We start from the raw sequence: 24,688 nt of genomic DNA on the forward strand, positions 1-24,688 counted from the left end.
TTAAACTAAAAGAACAAAAATTCTTTTTATTCAAAACAACAAATTGAACACAATATACATTTCCAAAGTTGAGTTTTTAAATTAAATATAACATTTATTTTATAACTACAAATTTGTTTACACCATTATTCTTTTCTTCGTATTACAGAGTGAGAAGCTTTTACAAAATCTGAGTTATGTGAACCATCACAAAATGGTCGATTTTTAGTTTGTTTACAGTTGCAAAGCCAATACTCTCTTGTTATTGCTGGTTTAAATAAGACTGGTTTCATTTTTAGCTTCATTTCTGGAAGTACACATCTTCCATCACAGAGAGGCTATCAACATAAAATTATTAATTTTTAATTCTAATATTTTAAAGACATAAAAACTAACATTAAACAAAAATGAATAAATTACTGTCATTTAGAAATTATAAATTAATACTTAGATATTTTTGTAAAAAGTAAAGCATAACTACAACAGCCTATTGTGGGTCATGGAGGCTTGTGTTCTACAATTTTGTGACCAACGGCCAAATGTAGTAGGCATTGCTCACCAGACGCCTTTACTTTTCAGCCAAGCTGCTACCCAGACATCTGAAGCTATATTGGTTTCAAGCCTCCTTTAGGAATCTTACCCTAGTTCTTCAAAATGACAGTTCAGTGTCTAAATCACTGAGCCATCAAAGCTCAGATTTTTTTGTGGTGTATTAGAATTTATCACAGATATTGCATATTACATTATAACTGTTATACTATTAATAAATAATAATTCAAAACTGAATAAAAAAAAGTCTGTTCGATTCTTTTAAATACTTTTTAGTTATTTCAAAAATTAAAAATAAGAAATTAATTAATTGAATAAAAGATCATAAGATTATTAGGAATGAATTTATTCATTTTGTATTTTAAATGAAATACTTAAAAAAAGCAAAGGTTAAAAGTTTTTAATCAACAACTAGGAATTATTAAACTTAATATTTCTGCATTGTAACTACGCAAAATTTTATGTATGTATTCAGATCGTTTCTTTATTTTCTCAAATTTTACATATGCTTGGTAACAATATTTATTCAATCAAATTCAAATAATTGGGTATTTTCTCTCTATCTTCTAGTCAAGGTAAAAATGTTAATGTCAATAAAGTGTCAGTTAAAGTAAAATACTAGCGTTATGGAAAATGGGGGCCTCTAGGATTATCTGGACTTCAGTGCTCTTTACCTCTAGCATTGTTAACAAAAGACTTAGTTGTCATTTTTTCAAAAAAGTATATATTTAAAAAATTACCCGCATAAAATTTTAACTTCAACAGTAATTTGTGAAAAAAGTTATAGTTTAAAAAGCGTATGGAACCATTTAAAAGAGTGACACTTAGAAAAAATATCTAGATTTTAAAAATATGTGTTTTGATTTTTGAATTGTTCCTTTATAATATTTAAAATTTAGCCTTTCTTTCCTCGATAAAACTCTACATTAAGTATTAAGATTTTTTTTAATGAATGTAGATATATAAATGCTAAATATGTGTATTAAAAATTTCCCATTATCGATTTAAATTATCCGTGGATAACTGTATCACTTTTTGGATAATTTTATTAATTTCAATAAAATTATCCAATTACTATATGCGAGACTATATGCAATTACTATATGCCAATTCAGCTATATGCAAGACCTTCAAAATAAAAAACACTGGTGTACTGCATGCTTACGTAGAACTGATCATTTTTATTTTTGTAAGAAACAAACCTTTTGTTAGTTGATTATTTTGGTTTTGCTAAAGAAATCTAAAAATTGTAGTTTCTATTGTATTTTTTTTCCTCATTTATATTAGTGCAGTTTAATTAAAAAAAAACAGAGCTGCTACATATGATAAGAAAGCATGTTGTATTATCTGTACAAAATATATAGATATAAAATATTTAATGTGAAGAGAATTGGCAGAACCTTTAATAAAGCTTGCAAAGAGAGTGTGGAACCCTAGAGTTCCATGGAACACCTTTAAGGAACTTTTAATCTAGAATAATCAAGATTTTACTTAAGTTAAAATACACTTTTTAAAATGACTGAAACAATAATAATTGCTACGTATATTCCACAAAATAATGAATATTTTAAATAAAAGATTTTATTTCATATGCAAATTAACTTTGTTATCAGAAGACAAACTCCCTTGTTTTCTGTTGATTTGAAACAATATACAGTAGAGTCTTGATAATTCTAGGTGGACGGGACCGACCCTACCTCAAACTTTCCAAAACTCGAATTATCGAAAACTTTAAATTTCATACATATTTAAGTTATTACATTTAATTAATATTTAAATTATTACATTTATTATTAGAAATAAAGCCATTTTTAAATTTCAGCACTTAATAGATATTATATATTATTTTTAACACTCCATCGGGCGCGTTGATCTGACAGATACAGACGTGTCAATATCTCTGCTTTTGTCCCCTGAAACATTTTCTTACGACCTTGACCTTATCAGTATCTGTCCATCTGGCCCCCTGCTACTTTGGAATGCAGTAGTGACCAGTTCGGTGTAGGAGTATTTCCTGTTTCCAAGCTTGTTTGGAATTTTGTATCTGTTAGATACACGCGCCCGATAACGTTTGTCTCGTGAAGCTACATGGAAGTATTGAGATTCCCTGAGCGTTTTTGATTTATCTTTTTCCTACGATGAGTGCTAAACGCTTTTTAGATTTGAAAAATCAGAAAGACCTAGAGCTAGTTCATAGTATTCTATTTAGTGATGGAAATGAGGAATTAAATGCTGAAGAATTTGATGAAAGTGATGCTGACGAAGAAGATATTTTAGAAACACGTGAAGCTGATTGTCATGGCAGTGAAAGTGTTTATAATGACTCAGAACTCGATGATGATGTTAATAATGATTATTTTTATGTAGGAAAGGACAATAATACTTAAATGGGCAAAACAGATCGGAAGAAAAAATTTGACTTAAATTTAGAATCGGATTCAATTATAATAATTGATTTGTCACTTTTATATTATGTATTATTTGTGCATAACTGTCCTTTTTATACTTTTTCAACAGTTTAACATGTTTAATTAAATGTTTTTTACAGCATTTAACTTTTGTAATAGCGTTTGTGATTAATAAATAAAAATTATTATTGAAAATATTAAAAAATATATAAAAATTAAAAATATATAAAAATTAAATAAAAATTAAAAATATACATAAAAAACTAATAAAAGGTCCGGGTGTAAAAGCCTGGACCTAAAAAGACTAAAAATAGGAGATTTAAAGTAATACATATTAACAGAAAACACACAAAACAGAGATGTATCTGACAGATACATCGCGCCCGATGCCGTAAGTTTCGAGACGCGCCCGACGGAGTGTTAAAGAAAAATTAGTACATTAGAGAATCAGGGTACATTTATTGCATTACACCAACTTACAATATTCATTATATTATTGCATCAGGTTAATTATACTTTAAAATAATTGTCTTTAAAATAAAACTTTAAAATTTGTTTAAACACACTGTTCACATGTTTCAGTGTTTAACAAAATTTTTTTTCCAACATTAAACCAATCGTAGTAATCGTTCCATGTGTTGTGTGGGTGTTAGTCATTGTTTGTAATCAATGCGAAAGCAAGAGTAATTTTTTGTCTCATTAGCTCGGATTTATTAGGAACTCAAACAATCGAGACTCTACTGTAATTGCAAAACCCTCTCATCTGAATGATAAGAAAATGTTATATAACATTAACAATAAAGCAGTAACAAATCAGTCTTTTACAGGGTGCGTAGTCAAATTATTCAGCAAAAAATAAGCACCTTTTCAACACTTTTCAAGCACTCAAAAAATATTTTTAAGCACTTAAAAAAAATATCATAATTAGCCAGGGTTAGAAAGTTTTTGACAATCGACGGTTTTATATATCTTGTTTTAACCGTCATGTCAAAAAAAAAAACCTTTTTGCATTGTTTTTGACAATTGTCAAAAATCATGAAATTTTGAATCATGTAAAACAAATGGTGTTTTCATAAGCTACGGACTGACTATACGCCGAAATAGATTGGGGTTGAATTAATTATGAAAACGTTGAATGTGGACTGTGTCTTTTTGCATAATTCAAAGCGAAAATCAACAAAGTAAAGGGAAAATCTTATTTTGAAAAACAGAAAATTAAGCACTTTTTAAAAACACCCAATGAAATAAGCACCTTTAAGCACTTTATTAAAACTCCATGTTTTATAAGTCCAAAAGAAAATTAAAAAATAGTTGAGAATATTATTTTAAAAATATAGTTTGTGTTTATAAAAAAAAAATTATTTAATAAATATAATTGTTACTTGATCATGACTCCATCCACAAGCACACCAGTAATATAGCTTTCCTTTTTCACATTTAATTTTCCAAGGTTTTTTATCATGGACTCTACCTTTCTCAGCTTGATAATAAGCTTCATAAAATTTTTTCAATGGCGGTTCATTCAGTTCAGGTATGTCAGAAACGTCTGGCTTGCGACGACTGCTATATTTGCAAGAAAGTATCTGAAAGTGAGTGAAAAAATTAATTTAACTTCTGGAAATAAAAATAATACTATAAATCAGCAAAAGAATTGAAATAAATTATTCAAACACTGAACAGAAACAATTACAAAGCATTGGAGAACTGAAATGTATACTGAGAAGTACAGCAATTTTATTTTGTCCAATCAACAGTTAATGCAGGTTGCATCACACTTGTTGCTGTTAAGGAACTACTGTTGGCATGCTTTTGAGATCTTTATTTTATGTGCATCAGTTGCATAAATTACACCCCTGCAAAGCTAGGGGGGAAGGGGTAGCATTCTTCGGAAAAAGTAACACTATCAGTTACAGTAAAAATATTTTTTGTTTAATATTTATTTTCTCTTAATCCAGTATCACTCCTAGGCTTTCTAAATGAAATCTCCTCCAATATGTCACATGATGCATAGTTAATTTTCCCACCCAGCATTTTTTCTTCTGAGTGTCTGCTGCATATTGTATGTCCACCTCCAGTTGAGAAATTATTTGTTTGCTAAACATTTTGTTAGGTGAAATAAAAGACCGAAACTTGACGAAATCTCCCACAGATCTTTTCTCAAGACTGATTTTCAGTCCTCAGGACTGAAGAGTGACACCCTTGTATTATTTTCTTCTCCTTCTAGTTCCATCATAATTCTCCCCCTGCACTTACATCCTACACTGCACAGGCACTTTTCTACATTAACAAACCATCTTTTACACAATATGTTCATCTTTCTCTTTCCTACTGGGTTGTGAAAAGTCAACTTTAATTCTGAGCTCTCATTGTCATATATATAGATAAATATATATAACTCTTTATATTTTCCTCTGTATATGTTGTATAACTCAAAGTTGTATTTTATTTTCCACACATCATTCTCCTTTACTGCACTAAAAATATTTCTTAAGATCTTTCAATCAAATATAAGTAATATATTTTATTCTTATTTATTTATTTCCCAGCACTCACTTCCATATAAAACTATTGGTCTTACTATTGTCTTATATACTAATTATATTTTTGTTTCCCTACTCACGTATTTTGATTTGAACTGCCTACTTAATTTAAAATAGCATCTATTAGCCATATTTATTATTCAGTCATTAATTTCCGTTTTGTCGTTATTATTATGTACAATTGTTCCACATAAACTGATAAAATTTTGTAAAATAATACTGTTTTATTTACAGTGGTGATGAATCTGGTGTTTTACTTGTTACTGCTATGATTTTAAAATTTCCTTCATTGACAATTAAGTCAAGATATTAAGCTGCAGTTTCAAGGGCTATGAATGCTTCAATCAAATCTTTCTTAGTTATAGATACAATATCTATATCATCAGAAAAATACTAGTATAGTACGGCTTTCAGAAGAACTCCTCCAGACATCCGTCTCACATCGTGGCGGGCCCAGAAGCAGAAAGTGCCTAAAACTGTAACGTACGTTGCAGAACAAACAAAGTCCTGCAGAACAATTTGTATCTTGAATAAGTGACAGCGTTTCTTAAAGACCAAATGCTTTCGATGGAGATGAAGAAGTTGTTGGAACAACAGACCAGCGAATGTTTGCGTTTGAAAATGGTGCATCATCTGGGCACTTGTCCCTTGGAAAGATTTTTAAGGCAGCCTTATTTTAATGTTTGGACCTTCATATCATAGGCATTTTATTAATAATTCAACATCATCGTCAGAAACAAAATTTTGTACTTCAAAAGTGATTGAAAAAGTAACAAATCAAGAATGTTCGCCATGGTTTAAAAAATAATCTAGTGTATCTGCGTATGATCCTGTATTTTAAAAAATGAAAATATAGTATTTTAAGGTAAAGTTTACTTTTTTCGCTATGAAATGTTGCAGAACATTTGTATAAATTAATAAGTCCTGTTGCAGAACATTTGAAAGTATTCTGCTTATGAGGTGGCGGGTACTACGGCTACGAGGAAAGGTAATTTCGAATAGGGGTGTGGGGTAAATAATGTTAGCGTAGGTCATCAGAAACAAACCAATCGACACCTTCTTTCCTCCATTTCCCCCCCATTAGAAATGTGCTCTCGCTTGTAACCATAGCAGCAGACAGCCCCAGACTTTCAGTCTGGAGGAGTTCTCCTCAAAGCCGCACTATAACAGTAATGACTTTGGGAAAATGTTTTTTTCTTCCTATTTTGTTTGCATGCTTGAATCTCTATTACTGCTTTAGTCATTTAAAATATGAGATTTTTGAAAATTTAACATTCAAGTAGATATAAAGATTTTTTAATTAACACTACCGACTAACAAGCAGCATAAAGTCTGAACTTTAATAAACAAAAAAATTTACATTGCTTCAGAGTTTAAATAAAGGGATTATTTCTTACTTTAGAATATGTTAGTGAAGAATTAATTGACAATATTTCTGCTTTAAAAAGCTTGATCGATGGATATGATTTTCTAATCATCCAATTCATTGTTAGATGAGTCAAACAAACTTTCAATTCTATAAAAAGAAAGAAAATATTAGTGATGCTGGAAAATAACTGTTATTGTTTCAAAAAAGAAAAAATGACATTTACAACATAATATAAAATAAAAACAAAAAATAAAATGGAAGGATGAAGTTTTGAACATTATGGTTAAAAAGATATTCTAAAATAATTATTTGATAGTACATTTGATAATACATTATTTGATAGAAAAAATTTATTTTACTAGGAGGCTCTGCTCCTGTTTGTACTCACAAGAACTGTGGTTGCTTCTTAATTACTATTGTTTCCCCACCTCCCCTCATTTACATCAGAACATTTTATTAATATGTTAATCATACCAAAATCAACTGTACTTGAAAAAAATTTAAAAAACTAAAAAATACAGAATGTGTAACACAACAAGAAGCAATTATACTTGCTAACAATTGCCCTGCTTAAATAACAATCTAAAAATATTTAAATATATCTATATTCTAACTTAATGGTTTTGATTTCTAGGAATAAAAATATGAAGACTACTTTTTATAGTAATCTATCAATACGATTGAAATCGATAATAAAGTTTTAAATATTTCAATATTAATGTTTTTATGACCATTAAAAAATTAAATTTTTCATAACCATTAAAAAAATACATATTTTTGGATATAACTTGCACGGGGGCCCTTAGAAATGTAAGGTTCTGAGAATAAGCTATAATCAGTGTTCTCCCTAAACGTTTTCAGAATGATGACCCACCCTGTCTCAGAATGATGACCCACCCTGTCTGCCCTTCGATCCCTATAGCTATGCCCTCTTTGCAGAAATAACCCGATATCCCTTAAAAACACTGCCTTTTTACTCATATTCCATTTTCCTTTATACTCACTTTTAAATATTTATCTGTGTTTATAGGTTTAATCCTGATTACTATTACTACAAATATTTACTTTGTAAGGATTATTTATAAATTTATTTTTTATACATAAAAATATTTTATTAGAGATAAATTTTTTAAGAGATTTCAAATTTTTTTCCTTTTTTTTAATAAAAAAAATGCACCTTTAAATGTTTATTTTTTCATAATTTCAAATTACAAAAAAAAGCTTTCAAGTTATTTATAAATAAATTTTTTTTTTTTAAGTTTACTTTAAAAAAAAAAAAAATTATGCTCAAAGAATGTCTTTCAGCATGTTTTTCATTATTTTTTTATTAACTACAAATTTTTCTTTTGTTTAGTTAATGAGTGGGAATTACTTTTTGAAATATGTATATAAAATAGTATAAGAGGGTAGTAAAAATTGTTGAGGATCAAATTCAGTTATTACATAACTGATAAATTTTTGATAATTTTTGCGATAAGTGAGTGCCCTTTCAAAATTCAAAGTGCTCTTTTCTGTGAGGAAGTGCCCTGCCCTTTTTATTCCTAGGGAGAACTCTGCCTAATATCAGTCTTTAGTGATGAAGTTATTAGAGCAAAAAGTTTTTCATCATAAAGGAACTTCAAACTTAGGGAAATATTTCAGTAATAATATCTCTGCTTGCTTAGTTTCGGTAATAACCACACAGTGACTTGTTAAATAAAAATCCCAGTTTTGCCCTTCAACAATGGAGTAAAACTCATAGCTACCCTTACACAGGCAAGCCACCATACTATTTTTTAAAAATATATTCAAAATCCAAGAGTAGGGAATTAGCACTTTGGACCTCAGTAGTTTCACTCGATGCAAACCGGTACGGATTTGGGAAATAATCTCAATATTGAGATAAAATAATACAAATATTGAGATAAAAATTTGAAGTCATGGTTTTTGACAGCTGTGAAAGGTGGAGCGTCACATCTCTTTTTTTGTAGAACTTAAAGGAACAAAAAGCGTAGCATTGTTAGTGCTTTATAAAAACATATAGTTTAAGAAATAAAAAAAAAGTACATTTTTTATGCCATTTTAGTCTTGGAAATGTAATTAAGCTTAAAATAATAAAATACTAGCAATAATAAATTTTAAAATATATATATATATTAACTAACAGAAGTCTCATAGTGATTCATTTTAATTATGTATTATTTTTATTTATTTTAGCTTTATCCCATGCGATAATAATAATCCCTGCAAAGTCCTTATAATGCAAGATTTTAAAAAAAACTTCGAAATTCCAAAGTTAAATAGATATAAAGTCTCGTAAGAATATATAATTATTTCTTAAAAGAAAATATATCATGAGACATTTGTATCTCGATACAAAGAATTAAAAATAAGTATGTTAAAATAGGTAGACTTGAAATTGTCCTGTATATATTATACACAATATATTAAGAGGAAACACAATATCACTGCACTTTTGTGTAAGCTATATTGTACTATACTAGCACCTGCATATGAACATATTTAAAACAAATAATGTTAGAGTAAATTAAATAGTTTAGCATAACTGAAATATCATCCTTAAATATGCCATATATTGTGCTTTGAGTGGTCACCATTTTTTCAAAGACGAAATTAAGACACAAAATTCCCAGTATTTTCCCAGTTTGCAAAGAAAAACTACAAATTCCGTCTATTTTTCCTATTATTTTAGGTGATTTTTAAATTCCCTGTATCTTCCAGGTTTTCCCTGTTCTCCCTGTGGAGTGGCAACCCTGATGGTAAAATTTTTTAATTGATTTATTAGGGAAACTTTTAATTAAAAGGTAAAATAAAAATGAAAGACCCTTGCAATTAAGGATTGAACTGAACCTCACAGCTGAAAGACTGAGCTGTCAAAAAATAAATAATTAAAAATAGTGTGCTGTCCAAACACATTTTTTGATTAGCCGATGTATATTATATACATACATAAATGAAAAACACAATATGACAAGATAGCATCATGCCAAAATCAAATTTTATTTGTTCAAAATATTGTATCAAAACTGTTACTATAAAAAATGTAAAATAACCAAATTTGAGTAGTACTAGTATTACATTTATATAGATATCTAATAATAAGATTCAAAGTATAAATTCTTTTTTTTTAAAATCTCATATAAGAAAATCTAAGAAGGTTAAACCACAGAATTGATTATTGTTATAATTTTTTGTTGCTATTTACAGTAACAATAATAACAAAATAAAGAGTAAAATATTACAAAAGTAACGAAATATTTATCAGACAGAGAAATGGTTTAGTATAAGTCTTTTAATTCGTTAAAATAAAAATAAACATATAAAATATATAGTACTTAATTGGGACTTCGTATTCGTAAAACAACTTACGGATAAATAAATAAATAAAACCAGCTACAAAAACAAAATTGATAGATTGATTGCAGTACAGGTTTTAAAGTCAGAAGTAAAATATTTTAGTTCGTAAAGTTTTTGCCTTCTTTGTTTCTTATGCGTCTGATTGAAACGGGTGAAACATTTTATACGGAATAAATGTAAACAACTGACCCTGCTCTTCTGCGCGGATCGCAAACTCAAATGTCTTTTGTAGTGCCGTATTTTAAGCCACAAAAAGATTGGTTTTTTATATTAGAGAAAGAGAATTCCTTTGCAGTTTTTCATTATTTTATTAAATAAAATTTCTTCGGGATATGGAGGAAAGACTACCTACCATTTCTTCTGAAATTCAGCAGTTACTGGAAGTTGAATCAACTTTGGGTGAAGTATTCAAGCACTGCGACAAGATGAAGTCTGACATTTTAGAATTTAGCCAAGGTTTTATTTTATTTTAAGTTTTATTATCAATTAATATTGAAAATTTTCTTTTTAATTTAATATTTATTTATGAATTTTAATCGTTAAACTATCTTTTTAAGGTTTTTACAAAGTTAAATTTTCTAGCATTCTCTTTAAGTTTATTCCGACTTTATAGTGAAATTTAAATAAATTTCAGTTTGTTGAGAATTATATCAATGCAAGAAGTGAACCTTAAATTTTTGAAAAAATAAACTATGACCTTATAGATTTTTTCATACATAATTCACACGAGTTTAAAGTAACCATATGTTAATAAGTCAATATACTTATCCTTAGGTTTCAAATAAGGAATGATTGCAAATCATTGCATACTTTTGTATACAGACAAGTGTAGGTTATTTCAACGTTTTGTTTTAAAATATAATTTAAGTCATGTATCATTTATGCTGGGTAAATATTTATTTCTGAGTGGTGTGTTCTCAAGACTGCCACCACTCCTTGTTAATGGCCATCACTGATTGACTGCGAGAATTCATTTCTGGTACTGGTAGAAGAAAGCGGCTATTTATACAGCAGTGGTGCTGCTTTTTATTTTTTAAAAACAAAACTATTCTGGTCACTGATCTCAGCTTGAAAGGAGGTTGTTAAAAATTAAAATGCCACAAAATTAGGGTTTAATTAAAGTCCTTAACAATGAAATTGAATAAAATACACTTATGAATATATGTGGGGTAAGACTGACATGAGCCATCAAATAAGGAAATAAAACTAAATTGCCAAAATAAACTATTTATTATAATTTTTAAAATTAAAGCAGACCTAGAACATACTCGAACTTCCAAAATAGCTGGGAAAAGGAACTATGCGCCCTGAAGCTCGCATAAAAGCTAAAGTAATAAAAAATAAAATAAAACCGTGGAGAATTAGGCTGTTGAATTCTAAGGTAAACACGTTATATGAAATCACTAATCCAACTGATAAGCAGACAAAATAATAATTCCAGCTAGCAAGAGTTTCAGAGCGCATGCGTTACAGAGCAACAAATAAGAAAATATTTCTTTTAACAAGTTATTGTGAAATTAGTCATCAACGGCTGAACAATATAATTATTAAGTCACTGGCCATATCAGGGCCGGATTTAAGCTTGAAGCTACTGAAAATGATGGGGCCCTTTTAAGTTCAATTCTATTTCTATACAACTCAAGTAAACCGTCGTATTTTTTATTGCTGAACATTAACATTATATTATTAAAAATTTTATAATATTGCTTGATTGTTAAATATATTGATTGTGATGGGACTATAATGTAGAGCCTTTCTATTATTACACATATTTTTTGAACGAGGAAAAAAACAGAAACTCATTTTAAGAACATCATAAGCACAGAGTAAAGATTTTTTATGTTAGAAGAACCATTATATGTTTAACAGAGTTTTTTTTTCTTGAAATTCTGAATCTATGTTGTTTAGAATTTTAAATGAAATTTTTTTTTTTTTGCGAATTTTTTTTTCTAAATTGTTTCTTTTTTAAAAGTTACATTTCGCTTTGCTGCTCTATGACTTAGAAACATGAAATTATGAAGGCCCTGTGGCAGAATTTTTTCTGACTTTCTGCGACAAACCTAATTAGAACCAATATCTTTCTGCAAGATATTTTTATCGTTATAAATGTATGTGTAATGAATTTATAATAATAGATGAAATTCGTGTTTATAACATAAGTCTACATGCATAGAATAAAACTGTGTAGATTTTTTTTCTTAATTTCATAATATAAGTTTACATTTCTTAATAAGTTTAAATTGTTTAAGTATAAATTTGCATAATCTTCGATAATAACGAAAAGTTATAAATGTATAGATCTACAGACAAAAATGCTTACTAGAGCATAAATAAAGATTACCCAGAACCTGTAATAAGATAGAACTTATAGAAATAGCTAAGAATGGACAAAAAGATTAAATTTATAAAACAAGATAACTGAATTTGAAGTATCAATTTAAAACAGTATGATTTAATGTTTCACTATAGTAGTTATATCAGGTACAGAAACAAATCAGGTGAAAAAATTAATATTGAAGTTGAGTAATCAAAATAATAAAATAGTATTGACTATAACTGAATTCTAAAAGCAAAAAAATTAAAGCTATTTTTATTCAATTTTTTCTACATCTAATTAATTTTATCTAATTAATTAGATTCGATTAATATTGTACTGACTTATTGAAAGATTTTTTTTTAAGAAAAAGGAGGTAAATAAAACTTTTTTCGTGATCAGATTAAGTTCAGAACGAAAAAAACACACAGCGCTTGTGATTTCGGATTGTATTGTGTAAATATATAGCACTGATTCCACACGAAGTATGCAGAGGCAGTTTCCGACTCAATATGCTCAAGTCTATTCAACATCTCGAAACGAAATAGTCTTTATCAGTACTGAAACATCGGTATTAGAGCCATATTCATTGGATGCAATTTTTTTCGCATGCGTATGGAAACCTGTTTGAAACTGACCAGTAAATATTTTTCACCAATCTGGTTTTCATTCGCATGCTAAAAAATCGTAGATAGTGAGATATCTTTCAGGCTTTATTTCATTTATCGTTAGATTGCGTTTTTTTTTTTTTTTTTTTTTTTTATCGACGATTTAATTCAAAGCATATAGGCATTTTTAGATGTTGTCGACTTCCATCTTATTTCTTTTTCGGAATGCCGCCTTGATACATCAGTTTTCAAATTTGTTTTAACTATTGTGGCTTCACAATTGCAACAAATAACCTTTTCGCTAGACATGATTTTTTTTAAAGAAGAATCTTTTTACGCATGAAATTTTCCACATAAGTGCAAAAAATATAAAATGCTCTGTTCTCATAAAAAAACACAAAGCAAATTACTGCGCCAGCGATAGAGGCCGAAGTTGGCAAATTTCCAAAAATAGCTTAATAAAGGGGGAAAAAATTATCCCCTTTTTATCCAGTAACTGTTTGTGTTGGAGATTAACGGAGAATTACGAGCGCTTTCTCCTTCCTCGGTACGCTAGAAAAAAAAATATTTAAAAGAATTCTGTAAGAAAAAAATTTTGCAGAACCATTATTGCTTCTGCAGAAAATTTTTGTTTCTGAAGAAAATGTTTTTTTTGTTGGTAAAACAGCTTCTGTTTCTGCAGAATTTATTTTGAGAACTTTTGTTTGAGGCAAACCAAAATTTTTATTTCCCAAATAAAAAAAATCTTTCTGCAAGAACTCAGTCGCTTTCTGCGACAATGTCGCTGTGTCGCCGTGTTTCTGCCACGGGGTATGAAGGTGTGTCAAAAATAAGCAAGGAGTTAGAAAGAACATAAGAAAATACAATTTGATTATTAGTTTTATTTTTTTTCATAACCGCCGTTGAACAACCGACTTAATTTGAGTTTACAACTACAAATGTTTAACTCCATATAATATTGAATAATCACCTTATAATTTTGAACTCAATCCAGAAGACAAGAGAATTGGACCAGTACCCAGAGGTATTGATTTGTTGGGAGAACTTAGAGGACTTTGTGACCACGGCAGATTTAACATGCACCAGTCACCATTTTATACATGGGTATTCTTCGGCCGGCTGGATTCGAAATCCCATTCTCACAAACACGAGTTCAACGCCCTGCCAACCAGGCTATCCCGACCAAATTATTAGTTTATTTTATAATAGTCATTGAACAGCCAACCCAATTTCGAGTTTACGACTACTAATGTTCAACTTATTAGACTTCTAATTTTAAACTCAATTCAGAACACAAGGGAACTCCAGGATCAAGTATTTGAAGAAATTTTCGTCTTGGAGGGGGATGTTTTGATGGAACTGACCAGCATTTAAGTTACATGATGAGGAAAACCACGAAAGCTTTCCACTGTCAGTCTGACAACAAGGGGACCTATGATTCGTCTACCACTGAGGATATTTTACTTGGGCACAGTGGCTGGTGTAGAATTCGTAACGACCAGTCATCACTGGGATTCGAACTCAGTGCCCTTGAGTCCATCTTCACTGGGTAATAACTCTGCAGGAGGTACCAATTTTATTGATTTGCCAAATTTTAGTCATTTTCAAAATATAAATAGAAATTCAATCGTAATTTTTGTAGAATAAAAAGATGGAAATAAACCATTTTTCCTCTTAATCTGCAATGATTAATCAGAAGCAACCATGAGGGTTAGTGTGCAAAATGAACAGGGGGTGTAGCTTTCTAGTTTTTTAAATACTTGTTAAATTATTAGTTTTTAACATGCATACTTTAAAAAAAATAAGAAATACATTTTTCAGTATTAAGAAATAATAATTAAAAACTGTCATCACCTGGAATAGAACCCGCGATCTCACAGTTTTGTGTTAGATTTCATAATCATCAGGCCCAAATATACACACCTGATTTGAGGATATTTATTATTATTATTATTATTATTTTAAATTTAATAAATGAAGTTATTTGGATACTTGACATTCTTGAACTGGATACTTTAAATGCTTGACATTCGTTGTTACAGAATGAAAAGCTTGGAAAGACAAATATTATTTAATATTTAATTAAAGAAAAACCCGTATTGAAATCTAATGAATTGTCCCTGATAAATTTTGTGGCCGTAAAAAAAAATATTGAAGCCTGATACATGTTCGGATTCTTGAAACACTTTCTAGTTTTACTATTTAATCAAATTGTTTTCGATGTCTTTCATCCCGCCTGTCTCATTAGTGATTCAGCATATTTCGATATCATTTTTGATTCGTTCTTACTTAATATTAATTTGTTTGCGACAATTAATTTGTATAACTTTTTTACTACATTTTTGCGAGGAGTTTAAAAAATATAATATCGAGGGCATTAACTGAAGTTAAATTGGCTTTTTTTGTATGCCTCTTTTACTTACATCATCCACACACCCACACGTGACCTACTGCTTCTTAGAAACAGATATTAAATAGTCTCTTGATCAAATGATGGGACAAAATTTGCCTTTTAAACAAATCAAAAAACTTTTCTGCCTTTTCAAATTGTGTATTTTTAAATAATTTATTAATACTCAAATTGTTTAAAAGATATGTTCCTTTTCATTGACAACACAGTTTTATATTTTATCTAGCCATTTATTTATATTTTTTAAACTTATTTTTTATTTCTTTTTTTATTTTATTTAATTAAATGCGCAGATTTAAAATAAAAACAAATCTGCCAAAAGTTTATAAATAGTTTCAATTTGCAATTTGAAGAAGTTATTTCGACTTTGCTTTAAAAATTTGAAATCCTTATAAATTAAAAAATTTGGACGCCCTATTAACTTTAAATACATAATAACAACAAAAATCAGGTAGTTACAAACAGAAACAAGTATGATCAATAAACAATAAAAGCATAAGCTAACTAAATGAATGAATTTTGTGTACGAAATATCATATTTTACAAATTAAGCATAATTCATATTTCGGGGATACATGAAAATTGGGTCAGACAGGAGGTTTGAACAATATTTTTTACATATATATTTAAACATTTGTTTAGCTGATGATCACTTGATTTCAATGCTCTATCAAGCAATATCACACGTTGCTTCTGTCTATTAGCAGTAAGTAAAATTACCACATCTGTTATCTCAATTTCATCCAAAATAAACCAAATCAAGAATTTTGGCAGATGGGCCTGTCAAAGCGGGAATTGAATGGTGGCCCACCATTTAAATAAATAAAGAAAGGAGTTCACGGATTCATGCACGATAAATTTGGAAAATAAAAAATTTAAATCAATTACAATAATTAAGTAAATTACACAATTAAGCTAGTTAAAACATTTAGGATAATTGAAAGGAAAAAAAGCTTTTGTAATAAATTGGAAAACATATATTTTGCAAAAAAGAAAAGTTAAAATTAAACGAGAAGCTCCTTAACGACAATGAGACACAACGGAAATCTCGAAGCAGAGTGACCCTAAACAAGATTCTCCCACAGCCCTAGAAATGTTTTGCCCAGAAATCAGACAAAAGGGTGTTTCTGTGGACAATAGAGCCCACAGCAATTTAAAGAAGCTGAAAACATTTCCCACAGTGTAAATTGAGGCGGCTATTTGACTACTCCGTGGAGTACCGCTTTTAAGGATTCATGGACTACTCCCATCACTGGTAGCTACGAAAGCTACAGGATATTTTCATCAGTCAAAAGGCCTTTTTATTGCTCTTTTGGTTAAAAAAGTAACAATAATTTTATACTTGTAAACACTTCTATTAGATTTTGAAAAGCGTTCGCTAATGTAATAAAGAAAAAAAAATGTATTTTAGGCTTCAGAGGGCTCCAGCTCCGAATAAAACTTTAAAAAAAGAAGGAAAAAGTTGGATCTGGGGGCCCTTGCCATCTCGGGGCCCCAAGCTACAGCTTATTTAGCTTATACATAAATCCGGCCCTGGGCCTTATTGCAACTTAATTATTATCAACAATTGACTCTATTACTTAATACATAACATCTGTCACCCAGAACAGCAATCTATGTAAAAGGATGATGTGCTTTTTTGATTTTGTATTTTAGTCTAATGCCTTTAGCACACACGCACACACAAAAAAAAAAAAAAAAAAAAAAAAAAATTATTAAATTCTATAACTTACTTTCTCTTTATAGTTTAAATATGCCTTCTATATTCTGGTTGGGGAAAAAATACACTAATTTAGTAAATCCGGCCCTGGGCCATATTGCAACTTAATTATTATCAACAATTGACTCTATTACTTAATACATAACATCTGTCACCCAGAACAGCAATCTATGTAAAAGGATGATGTGCTTTTTTGATTTTGTATTTTAGTCTAATGCCTTTAGCACACACACACACACACAAAAAAAAAAAAAAAAAAAAAACTTATTAAATTCTATAACTTACTTTCTCTTTATAGTTTAAATATGCCTTCTATATTCTGGTTGGGGAAAAAATACACTAATTTAGTAAATCCGGCCCTGGGCCATATTGCAACTTAATTATTATCAACAATTGACTCTATTACTTAATACATAACATCTGTCACCCAGAACAGCAATCTATGTAAAAGGATGATGTGCTTTTTTGATTTTGTATTTTAGTCTAATGCCTTTAGCACACACACACACACACAAAAAAAAAAAAAAAAAAAAAACTTATTAAATTCTATAACTTACTTTCTCTTTATAGTTTAAATATGCCTTCTATATTCTGGTTGGGGAAAAAATACACTAATTTAGTAAATCCGGCCCTGGGCCATATTGCAACTTAATTATTATCAACAATTGACTCTATTACTTAATACATAACATCTGTCACCCAGAACAGCAATCTATGTAAAAGGATGATGTGCTTTTTTGATTTTGTATTTTAGTCTAATGCCTTTAGCACACACACAAAAAAAAACTTATTAAATTCTATAACTTACTTTCTCTTTATAGTTTAAATATGACTTCTATATTCTGGTTGGGAAAAAAATACACTAATTTAGATTTGTGACATTCTTTATTGATTTTTAGCAGATGCTGCCAAAGAATTAAGAACTTTAAAAGAAAGCATGAAACACTTAGCTGAACTTCAACGCCAAATTTCTAGTTTATCATCTGCTGCTCAAAAAATTGAAGAACTGGTACAGTATCTATTTTATAATTCATAATTCTTTTTATCTGTTTTATGTTTTTTTTTTTTAATTCTGTAGTATATCTGTTTTATTATTTATTACTTCTGTAAATTATTTGCATACCAAGTTCTTTAATTGATTAATATCTTGCTGAAAAATTTAAGCATTTTGCTATTAATGTAATAAAATACTATAATTATTTATTTCATATTAGGTATTATAAAAATGTAAAATAAATTTCTCTATTGTATTAACACACATTTTGTATTTTACACAAAATTAAAACATTTGTATTACAAAATTGACATATATAAGATAGGAAATTGAAATAAGTTAATATGTATTGTTCATTAGTTTATGAGCAGCTGTAGGACTCTCTGGCATTCTGTAAGCAAAATTTTACCAAAATTCCACTTTGCATTTTTTAGCTCATACGTAGTTCAGCCGGGGTAGCTCAGGAGATAGAGCATTTGCCTCCGAATGAAGTGACCCAGGTTCAAATTCTATACTTTGCTCACTTTGACAACATGTTCTGAGGTAAAATATTCTCAGTGGTAGGTGAAGATTGGGTTAAAATTCTCCTTGTTGTCTAGCAAACCATGGGAGGTTTTCCTCACCATGTAACGCAAATACAGTTTAATTCCATTAAGTCCTCCATCATGGCTAGCTAGTCCCAGTGCTTGTTCTAAGAGTTCTCTTGTCTTCTGGGTTGGGTTCAAAATTACAGAGCTGCAGAATTGAACATTGATTATCAGGGGTCTGCCTAGGCATAATTTACTACCGTTTAGCGGTACCTTCACAAATTCAACTTTAGGAAAAACGGTAGTTTCACAAATTCAACTTTAGGAAAAACGATAGTTTCACAAAATACTTCTTCTTAAAATTTTATTTTAGTATCCCTTAAGAAACGATAAATTCATATTTTTACCATATTTTTGTGTTGATTTTTCAATATAATTTTTAATTTTTCGCAAATTATGTCTAAATTTTCACAAAATGGGTACCTCTCAGAAAAACCTAGACAGACCCCTGATTATAGGCTGTTCAATGCCGGTTATAAAATGAAATGTAACTCCTTAAAGGGCTGTTGTTTTCAACACTAACCACAAAGTAAACCAAATAATGTAAAAATTCATTTAAATTCAATTCAGTGTTCTACGAGAGTCAAATTAAAATAAATTAAACAATTCTTGTGTTTTATTTTTTAAAAAAAGTTCCTGCCCCCTCAAAAAGTTAATAGTGATATAGTAATTTACTTTTTAATCTTTCAATTTAAGTTTATAATGTAATACTATAGAAAGGGTTTTCTCTGAGTCCAATTTAACCTGAGTTCCTATTTAACGTGAGTCCTATTTAACCTAAGGCGTGATTGAAAAGCTGGGTTCTAAATAAATTCTTATTAGCAACTAAAAAATTTGCTAAGGAATCTGAAATATTATTAAAGAGTGAATCTTAAAAACTTACTTTAAATCAATGAAAGGTCATATATAAAAAGCACAGATAATTAATTTAGTTCACTATTATTATTGTACTAAACTAATTATTTAAGTCCTAATTTAACTCAATATGGAAAATTATCTATTCGAAAATAAGTCTAAATTAATTTATGAATTATGCAGCTCTAAAAGTAATGTAAAAGTAAATCTTCTAAAAAATGTTATTTTAAAAACAATCACAAAATTTAAGACAATTGTTCAGGATCATAATAGTTTTTTAAACTAATTTATTTATAATAGTTTTGTAAACTAATTTATTTAAAAATTTCAACAAAATACTAAAATGAAATCTGGGCTTTAAAAAAAGTTAATCAGAAGTGATGTCATATTTCTTTTATTTGATGCAATCTTCATCCCGTCATCCATAAAAAAAATAACAGTGATAAAACAGAGTGGGAAATTAATAAAATCAGAGAACTTAAATTTGTAATTCATTGCTCTTATTTAGTTAGTAATCTATTTAAATGTTACTTATTTAGCATCTATTTAAATAATAATTTTGTGATTTAATGTGGTACAATAATGCAGAGCTAAGGATTTCTTTTCATTTTAAAGTATATCAAGAATTTGTCTGTATTAAATGTGAATAAATTTTACTTATTTTGTGAAAAATGGATAATTGTATGAAAAAGAGTTTTTTTTTTTGAATAATTTTTAAATAGGCTAAAACAAAACATGAAATAAACTAGTGTTTTTAAGATGATTGTTCGTAATTTCAATCATTAGCACGTACTAACTCTTAAAATCCCATTAGAAACGCCATGATGTGATGAGTTTTAAAATATTTGGATTGAAAAATCTTTACTATGCTTACATTTGAGTGAGTTAAACGTACATTGCACATGTTTGATCCAGTTTTCATGTTCAAAGCAGAATTGCTGTTTTGATAATTCTGAATTTGCCTTGATTTCTTTAATACATTTTATGAAAAAATAGTTTAACTATATTATCTGTCAAAAAAATCGTACTGACTATTAAAAAGTTAACTTCTTTCTATTTTTGCTTATCTTCCTGTTGTATAAAATTTCCTGAAACATTATTTTAAGCTTTACTCAGAAATCTAATTTTTTGTTTGTATTTGTTTTTAAGTTAGATAAAAGTATTTATTAATGAATATTCTCCACTCATATTAGTATTAAAAATAATTTTAAAACTTGATTGTTATCCTTTTATCTATATCAAAGGTCACATCAGATTGTGAGGATGAAGAGGAAGTCCTGTCTCAGTTTGAAAGTGTCATTACGAGTTGTAAAGAAGAGGAAACCATTGATGAGTATGCTGAAAGGGCTATTGAACAGGTTGAAGATTACATTGCAAGAAGTGAAAATTCAGGTGCGATATTTGAATATAATAATTTTTATAGTCTAACATATGAGTACCAAACCAGTAGCCAAATGTGGGGCTCAAATGTTTTAGATGCAGTCTCAGACTTAGATAAGAGAAAAAAGGAGCAATTTATTTACTTTTGTAACTAGTTTCAACCCTTTTGTTGCCATCTGACTGACGAAACTCATTTGAAAATTGCTGATTTATTCAAAAGTCTTTTTTTTAAAAATATATATATATACAGTAGGGAGCCGATTATCCGGAACGATCGGGGCCATCGCTATTCCGGATAACTGATTTTTCCGGTTTTTTGAATCGCTACAAAAAGCCTTTTTTTTTATATTCTTAAACCCAACTTAAAAAAAAATTTTTTTGGAAATAATCTTAAAAAGAGGTAAAAACTATGAAGTAATGCACTAATGATTATTTCCAAAATGATGGTAAGGTAAACTTCTTTCAAAAGAGAAAGAAAAATCCTAAAATCTTATGAGGAAAAAAACATTAAAAAAAAAATGGCGTGAAAATTTATCGAATTTTGTTCCGGTTTTTTGATTTTCCGGTTTTCTGATTTCGGGATAACGGATACTGTACTGTATATATAAAACTCTGTAGTAATTATTATACATACCAAGATATATTTCTTTAATTTGAAGAGTTTTGTCCAGGACTGGGCGATATAAGAAATTTTATATCGTGATGCATCGTCAGTTTTGCATCGCGATATAGTGATGTATCGTGATATAGTATTTTTGAAATTCATTTACTTGTAAGGCGCAGAAAGTCGGATTTCTATCAAAACTTCATACTTAGATTGATTTAAATCAATTTATGAATTTGATGTATATGTTTTGCTTAAGAAAGATATTAATGTTATATTTTCTAAAAATGATCGCGCAAATTACGAAAGATTTCTTAGTTTAAAAATAAATAATAAAAAAATTAAATAAAATTGAAATTTATCAATATATTTACCTAACAATATAGAAAGAAAATTTAAAAAATAAGTTAAAAATTATTTGTGTGCTAAAACAAAGTGCTAAATAAATTAAACAAAAAAATACACTTTTAAAACAGCACTATTTTTTATCATTATTATTTCACATAAATAATAAAGTTAAATTGAATAATTACCGAATTCTGAACGAAAAAACAAAGTAAGGTTTAATTTCTTAAAAATAAAAACAAAAGAATTATGATGTTCGATAATATAATCAACTGACAATATTGATAGAAAATTAAAACGAACATGCAAGATCACGATATATGTTATCAAAATTGATTCTGATTCTACCGCTCATCAATCAAGGCCGTTTCAATATAACGATACGTACATCGTATTCCCCACTGCGAGTTGGCATCGAAACGTAAGAGATCTTTGCATGTCCTGTATCGCTATATCGTTCATCTTCTTTACTCGACGGCTTAAATCAGATTTCTGATGCATCGCCTGGAAAGGAAGTCACTGTATCGGGCTGCCGATACAGGCGTTAAATCGATATGTCGCGATATGTCGATTTATACAGGGATGAGATTTTTCCGTTTTTTAGCGGATTTCCGCTTTTTTCACTTTTATCTCTTAAATTTCAGCTTTTTTATCAAAAATTCAGATTTTCTAAAAATTTCATTTTTTTAAATTAGTATTCTGCTTTTTCAGAAAATTCACCGATTTTCAAAAAGGAACAGAAAATTCAAACTACATAGCTACCAATCCTTTCTCATTTTTACTTATTTTACCTATTTTCTCCCCTTTACACGCAGCAGATAAGATTTTCCGAATTTTTTACCCGCCCTCCAGATGGATCCGATTTTCGTAGTTCAAACGACGCTGCTTCTGACAAGCCTTTCAGAGGTCCCAAGCCTGGAATCTGCTAATATCTCGATTCTTATTCACACGATTTTAATATCAAACATATCTTTTCATATTTGCGTGTTGCGATTTATTTACGAGATTTAAAAATCCGATATTGTGATTCGTATTTACGTCTTTTTAAAAACCTATGTAGCGATTTGTTCGACGATTATTCGTATATGTAAGTGTTACAACATCAGAGAAACTGGAGGGGAATATATTCAAAACTTACATTCTGTGCTTGCAAAGAAGAAAAAAAAAGGATTTGTCACAAGATGTTTGAAGATGGACTAACGACTAAATATAACAAACATAAAAGATACAGCAAACAAAAGCAATCACTTAAAAAGGGATTTAATTAAAAAAAATTTTTTGGGGAAAAAGAGTTAATTAACTCATCATCAAAATTTTATTTATAATTGCTGTTATTTATGCTATAAAATGCAAAATTCTTATCAAATACGAAACAATTATCTAAACAGTTGCTGATTGTCATGTAATTTTTCAAACTAAAATAGCAATTTTTGTATAGAAAGAAAGTATTGAGGAATGTTATGGAAGGCGTAGATTGCAGAGATCAAGTGCAATAATAACTGTTAAAGATGTAGTCAAGTTTTTAGTCATGGACAACTTTATGTTGGCCTGTCAAGAGTTAAGTCATTTGACAGCCTTTCAGTAATTGCTCCAAGATGCCAAATCTATAATTGTGGTTTCAAAGAAATTCTAAATGCTTATTGTTAATTTCTTGGAGCTTTGCAGAAAAAAATGTTTTTTGGAAAAAAATTTCATTGAAAGTTCTATTGGCAGTAGGCAAGGGGAACTGACAAAATCAAAACACCCCGATTAGAAATGCAGCATGGCGACCTCCACGTGGTATTTCTCGGGTGATGCTAACAGCCATGCATTTTAATTTATTGTATGTAAAACATCCTTATTTTGTTCTAAAATGCTATGTACTTTATCACAAATGTTAATTAATATAGAAATTGATTTCAATAATGCTGATCACCAAAAAATATTTCATTTGGCGATAAAGCAAATTTTTGTGTTCTTGAAAATGAAAGACTTTTTGAGGGTTATTATCTCAGATAATTTATTTTGCTAATATGTTTCTTATTTAGCTAATGTTTTGATTTTTTCACCATGTACAATCTAAATAGCTAATATACTTTTTTAAAAGCAAATAAGAACATTGATAGAATTCTTCTACATAAGTACAATACTATGTCTTTGATGATAAAATACTATGTCTTTGATGATAATATACTGTCTTTGTGCTAGAACATTGTGTTCATTGGCAAGCGAGCGCAGAGAGCCATGGTTCACAGCGTGAACCACATAGGATTGCGTAGCAATTCTCGGGGGTTGGCGAGCGTTAGCGAGCAGGGGGCGGAGCCTCCTAGTAAAATAAATAAAATTTGATGCAAATAGTATAGAGAGTTTTAACACAATTTTCATACTTCTTTAGCTTAACTTCTCTATTTTTATAATTTATCCTTTTTCTTTCATAGGTATTTAAATTAAACAGAATAAATAATTATTATTAAAATTTGCTAATATCTTAAATTTAAAAAAAAAGTAAAATCGTTATTTTTAATTTAAAAAAATTTATTCGAAAATTGAGTAAAAAATAGCATAAAAACATTCTTAGCAATAAATAAAAGGAAACATTTTTTTTTCCAATGCCCACCTGGATAATGACATAGGTCATACAGGCACCTGAAGGGCAGATTTGTTGGCCACTCTTTCAGGGACACCATATT

At 29.0% G+C, this 24,688-nt stretch overlaps 2 protein-coding genes across 8 annotated transcripts in view; one reads left to right on the forward strand and one right to left on the reverse strand.

Annotated features, from left to right (window-relative positions):
• On the reverse strand, window positions 1-10,327 carry LOC107443627 (uncharacterized). Of its 4 annotated transcripts, none has more exons than XM_016057562.5 (4): window positions 10,215-10,327; window positions 6,874-6,992; window positions 4,319-4,519; window positions 1-317 (listed from the first exon to the last, which is right to left on the reverse strand). In XM_016057562.5, exons 2-4 carry the CDS (start codon window positions 6,961-6,963, stop codon window positions 126-128), a joined length of 483 nt encoding a protein of 160 aa, XP_015913048.1. In that variant the 5' UTR covers window positions 6,964-6,992; window positions 10,215-10,327; the 3' UTR covers window positions 1-125. The 4 variants fall into 4 exon arrangements, with proteins under 4 accessions (XP_015913048.1, XP_015913046.1, XP_015913047.1 ...); XM_016057560.4 differs by having other exon boundaries at window positions 10,181-10,268; XM_016057561.4 differs by having other exon boundaries at window positions 10,088-10,236.
• Window positions 10,328-10,378: 51 nt separating this feature from the next.
• Window positions 10,379-24,688, forward strand: part of LOC107443628 (uncharacterized) — a 30,740-nt gene continuing 16,430 nt past the window's right edge. For 2 of the 4 annotated variants that reach the window (XR_015429672.1, XM_087153116.1), the window contains exons 1-3: window positions 10,379-10,658; window positions 18,154-18,263; window positions 20,935-21,082. Coding sequence is in view for 2 of the 4 variants with exons in the window: in XM_087153116.1 (XP_087009242.1) it covers window positions 10,535-10,658; window positions 18,154-18,263; window positions 20,935-21,082 (382 nt within the window). In the remaining 2 variants the exon portion in view is untranslated. The remainder of the gene's footprint in view (window positions 10,659-18,153; window positions 18,264-20,934; window positions 21,083-24,688) is intronic. The other 2 variants (XM_087153117.1, XR_015429673.1) reach the window with 2 other exon arrangements.

Source organism: Parasteatoda tepidariorum, chromosome 10, assembly GCF_982258835.1.
Source record: "Parasteatoda tepidariorum strain Cologne lab strain chromosome 10, Ptep-v5.0, whole genome shotgun sequence".
Classification (NCBI taxonomy): Eukaryota; Metazoa; Arthropoda; class Arachnida; order Araneae; family Theridiidae; genus Parasteatoda; species Parasteatoda tepidariorum.